At 43.5% G+C, this 5,255-nt stretch overlaps 1 protein-coding gene across 1 annotated transcript; it reads right to left on the bottom strand.

Moving 5' to 3' along the window:
* Positions 1 to 3,642: 3,642 nt before the first annotated feature.
* LOC138904948 (uncharacterized) lies at positions 3,643 to 4,062 on the bottom strand. Its single transcript, XM_070193443.1, has one exon. It carries the CDS (start codon positions 4,060 to 4,062, stop codon positions 3,643 to 3,645), a length of 420 nt encoding a protein of 139 aa, XP_070049544.1.
* Between the last annotated feature and the right edge of the window lie 1,193 nt (positions 4,063 to 5,255).

The raw sequence follows: 5,255 nt of genomic DNA, 5'->3' as shown, positions 1-5,255 counted from the left end.
TCGTCCTCTACCCCGACCCTGGCCTCTGGCGGCTCTGGCAGGGGGCTCGGGTGCCTGATCATCGGTCCTCCCAGTACGGGTCCACACCATCTGTGAGAAAGAATAGAATAGAATTTTAGAATTTTTGGTGTCAATAACTTGCACGACAAAGAAATCAAAGAAATATGATTGTTCTTAACAGTTACATAGCCTCCCGAAGATAAGTACGGACGTCTCTGCACCGATCCGCGAGACTCTAATAAATCGGCTTGTGACTCGCTACTCCTATGAACCTAGGGCTCTGATACCAACTTGTCATGATCCAAATTAACCCTCCGTAAGGTGTGGTGATGGCACCTAGTCTTTACGACTAGGTAGGCCTAATATTATGAAAAATGTAAAGAAAACACAACATCTTAAACATAAACAACATATTGTGAATAGCCAAAAGTAGTACCACTCGGCATATACAAAATAATTTCCCAAGACCCGGAATATCACTAAGTCACAAGATGCTATAATCTATATATCTCTATACAAAAGTCTGAAGATAATAAAGAAAGTCTCTAGGTGAGGGAGTAGAAGGGGACTCCGAAGATCTGCGGACGCAAGTAGAAGTACCTTGAAGTCTCCTAGAATCAGCAGCACGCACTAACCCCAAGGCTGATAGCTCATACCTGGATCTGCACACGAAAACATGTGCAGGAAAGGGCATGAGTACACCACAATGATACCCAGTAAGTGCCAAGCCTAACCTCAGTCGAGTAGTGACGAGGTCGGGTCAAGGTCCTACCGGAGTAAATATAATAAATTAAACAGTAAAAGATATAAGTAAAATATACGGTAACACAGTTAAAGAAATTCTCGAAAATTTAACAGTTATGGGAGTCCTCAGCTCAGAACAAAGTAAACACAATGGGGAATCTCCCAGGATACCATCCCGTAGTTTCGAATGAATATACAGTACAGGGGGATCTCCCGGAATACGTCTGTAGTCCCAAAGTAAATATGCAGTGCTGGGGGATCTCCCGAAATACGTCTGTAGTCCCAAAGTAAATATGTAGTGCTGGGGGATATCCGGGAATACGTTTATAGTCCCAAAGTAAATATGCAATGCAAGATAAAATGACAAGTATGGCCTCGAATTATAGAGTTTACACTAATCATAGATAAGGAAAATAGGGATTTAACTAACCATGGCACACATAATGTCAAATAGGTAGTTAAAACACGTAAGCATACTTTTCTAGTCTAAACTAAATAATTAAACATATTAGTGCAATTTAATAAGAGAAACAATTTATGATTTAAAAAGGATAAACGGAATTTTTGCAATAAAAGCCCATGTACGTACTCGTCACCTCACGTACACGACACCCACACACCAAATAATATCAAAATATCCTAAGGGGAAAGTCTCCAACACAAGGTTAGGCAAGCCACTTACCTCGAACCACTCAAATCAACTTGATATCACGTTCTTGCCACGAGTATCCGACTCCAAATGGCCCGAATGTATTCAAATGAATTGCATAATGTAAATATAACTATAAGTAACTAATTTAACTAATTAATTCGAAGCTAAAGCGTGAAATTAGAAAAAATGCCCAAAAAGTCTCCCCGGGCCCACGTCTCGGAATCGGGTAAAAATTACAAATTTTGAACACCCATTCACTCACGAGTCTAACCATATCAAATTGACTAAAATCCGACACCAAATGGTCCTCCAAATCCACAAATCAAACTTCCAAATCCCTAGCCTCTAACTTCTAATTTTCACCTTAAATACACATTAACTAGGTGAAAAAATACATGGCAAGGCAAGATTATTGATAAAAAATAAGCACAAGGGAATTACTTCAAGAAATGCCTCGAAAATGCTCTAAACAATCGCCCTAACCCAAGTTTGCAAAGTCAAAAATGACAAAAAATCGCGAAGCCCTTCGGTTTTAACCACTGCCCAGGTATTTTCGCACCTGCGAAACCTGGGTTCGCACCTGCGGGTGCGCTTGTGCGAAAAAAGTGTGCATCTGCGCAATTCACTTGCCCCCCCCCCCCACCTTCGCACCTGCGACGAAAGTTTACGCACCTGCGGAAATCCCTTCCGCTTCTGTGTAACTTGCGCATTTGCGGGCATCGCAGATGCGGCCGTTTCCCACGCACCTGCGACCCTTGACCAATCCACCCAACTCCGCTTCTGTGCCAATGTTCTCATATATGCGGGCTTGCACCTGCGGGCAGCCTTGCGCAAGTGCGATTACAGCAGAACCAGCAAAAATACCAAAATTTTCCCAAGTCCAAATTCATTCCGTTAAGCATCCGAAACACACCCGAGACTCCCGGGACCTCAACCAACCACACCAACTAATTCTAAAACACCATACGAACTTAGTCGAGCCTTCAAACCACATCGAATAATACCAAAATCATGAATTAAGCACGGATTCAAGCCTAAGAATTTAAAATTTTCCAAATTCTACAAACGACGCCGAGCCACATCAAATCTAGTCCGAATGACCTCAAATATTACACACAGGTCACAAATGATAATACGAACTTACAGCCACTTTCGGAATTCCATTCTGAGCTCGATATCAAAATTTCCACTATCAGCCGAAATTGCCGAAAAACTAATTTTCGCCAATTCAAGCCTAAATCTACTACATGCCTCCAAAACATATTCCGGATGCACTTCTAACCCCAAAATCACTCAACGGAGCTAACGGAGTCGACAGAATTCTATTCCGGATCCATGTTCACACAGTTCTGACTACGGTCCAAATTCTAAGGCTGAAACTCACAACTAGGGACTAAGTGTCCCAAAACTCTTTGAATTCCATAACCAATCACTCTGGAAAGTCCCAAAAGCAGAAACAAATATGGGGAAAGCAGATATTAGGGGATTGGGGCTCTAATTCTCAAAACGACCGGCCGGGTCATTACAGAAGTATAGCAGGGAAACAAGTCTAAGGGGCAAATCCCAAATTAAAGGCTACGGCCAAATTAACACGGTTCAGAGACATCTGAATTACTTTATAAAACAGGCCTTCAAATATTCTCATAAATCGGTTAAAAAGGTAACCTTCAACTGAATTACTAAGGGTCTCGATAATATCGACCCTCGAAAAACCCTAAGGGGTAGCTAATTGTTCGAACCCAGATAATTTTGTGCTAAGGCATAACAAAGCAAAGGACTTCGATAACACCAATCCTAGAAAAACCTAATAGGTACAAATTTATCTCGTGCTAAGGCATGACAAATTTTTATGATTAATTTTTCAAGCCGAAAAAGGGGAAAAGCCATTCTTTTGAGGCCATATCGGCCTAATTCAAGAGCCTAAGGACCATTTTATTTTTCGAGTTCGAGAAATGGTCCTTACTCAACTAAAACCTAAGGGTCATTCTACTTCGAGTTCGAGCAAGTACTCACTCGATTTTAAAGACTACATTGGTCCAATTTCGGTCTGATTGCCAAAACTCCCAAATTTGTGAGCAAAATCTCCATAAGGTATGAAGGCATGAATGAAATAGAATTTTTATGAGGCAGGAAATAAAATAAAGACAAGTCAAATAGAAAAAAGATCTTTTATCTATACGAAAAAATTTACAAGGAACGATCAGGGTCCCGCACAAAAAATCAAAGAAGAAAAAAGCCTAAGATTCCTAATTTTCCTCAGGGGCAGTTTCTTCTCCATCGAGGTCCTCCCCATTCTCGGACCCGCTCTTGCTTCCATCATCATCATCATCGGAAAAGGCCAGCGCTCTAGCATCAGCTTCATGCTCTTTAGCCTTTATTATCTCATCGGTAAGATCGAAACCTCGAGCATGGATTTCCTCAAGGGTTTCCCTCCGAGATTGGCATTTGGCGAGTTCAACAATCCAATGTGCTCGAGTTTGAGCGGTTTTGACCGCCTCTCTCACTTGGACTTGAGCGGCTTTAGCATCGGCCCGGTAGACGGTCACGATCGCCTCTGCCTCGGCCTTTGCCTTTTCAGCTTCAGATTTGGCCTTTGAAAGTTCGGAAGCCAATCGAGCCTCGAGCTCCTTTATTTTCTTCGTCAGACATGAGCTCTTCTCCTTCATGCATCGAAGCTGACTTTCGACCGATGAAAATTGGGCTCGAGCAGCCTCTTTTTCAGTAGCAAAGCGGTCCATACTTTCTTTCTACCCCAAGGTCTCCGCCTTCATCATGTTGACCTCCTCGCGGAATTGCTCGATCCTCTCGACCTTTTGCTGTAGCTGTGAGATTGAAATATTAGACACTGTTCCTGAATCAAGACCATGAGCTTTTAAGATTTTCATTACCTGCTCAATCAGGTCGGTCTGATCTTGGTGAGCCTTGGCCAACTCGGCTCGTAGGTCCTTGATCTCCTCTTATTTTTGCCCACTAAGGAGTTTAAGGCATTTCTCTCCTCCGTGATCCCTTGGAGGTCGGCCTCACATCGACTCAGCTCTGCTCGGGACTTTGAAAACGCCTCCTGATGGAGCGCCAAATACTATACGAAAAAAGAAAGGAAGTTAGACAGGAAGAGAACAAATAAACTAAGTATGATATCGACAAACGGAGTTGAGACTCACCCGATTCAAGGCTTGTTGAGTTTCATCGAAGAGACTCGATGCTTCATTTAGGTCGGTAGCATCCTCGATCCCGATAAAGTAACCACGGAAGGGGGCCTCCCCTCCATGGTCCCCCGTCTACTTTGGGAGTCCTCATAGCTTGGGCCTCCCGAATTGATTCCTCAAAAAATGAAGGGAGAATGGGCGAGTCTCCAATATCTATTGCCCTAAGTGAGCCACTTGGGGTGTTCTCCTCGCTGCAAAAGGCCTCGGAGCCGGCCCCTTTAGACATTGCCCGAGTCCATTTCCAAGACCCCCTCGGCTCGAGGCGGAATCTCCTCAACCACCACCGACTCAATGACCTTTAGGGCCTCAATGGTTCTCTTCACTCGGGCCACCAATTCCGAGCCATCGTCTTCATCTTATTCTTCTTCCTCCCTTAGACGTTGAATCACATTCGCAGGCAGGGAAACAATGTCTTTCTTCGGCTTACGAACCTGATTCTTCTTAGGCTTTGGATCCTCGGAGGTTGAGGTCCTTTTCCTTTTTTTATCCTTCGCCGAGTCGAAATCTCCTTCTCATCAGACGAGGGCCTCATTACCGCATCCTTGCCCAAGCCTGTACACGAGAAAATTGAATAAGTAGAAGAAGGGCATCTTAATCAAATACACAAAAAAGTGGGCTTACCATGAGTCTTGGCCTCCCATCGGCCTTTTGCT

This window comes from Nicotiana tomentosiformis, chromosome 2 (assembly GCF_000390325.3).
Source record: "Nicotiana tomentosiformis chromosome 2, ASM39032v3, whole genome shotgun sequence".
Taxonomy (NCBI): domain Eukaryota; kingdom Viridiplantae; phylum Streptophyta; class Magnoliopsida; order Solanales; family Solanaceae; genus Nicotiana; species Nicotiana tomentosiformis.
Note: the sequence above shows the minus strand (reverse complement) of the source record. Positions and strands in the feature narration are given on the sequence as shown.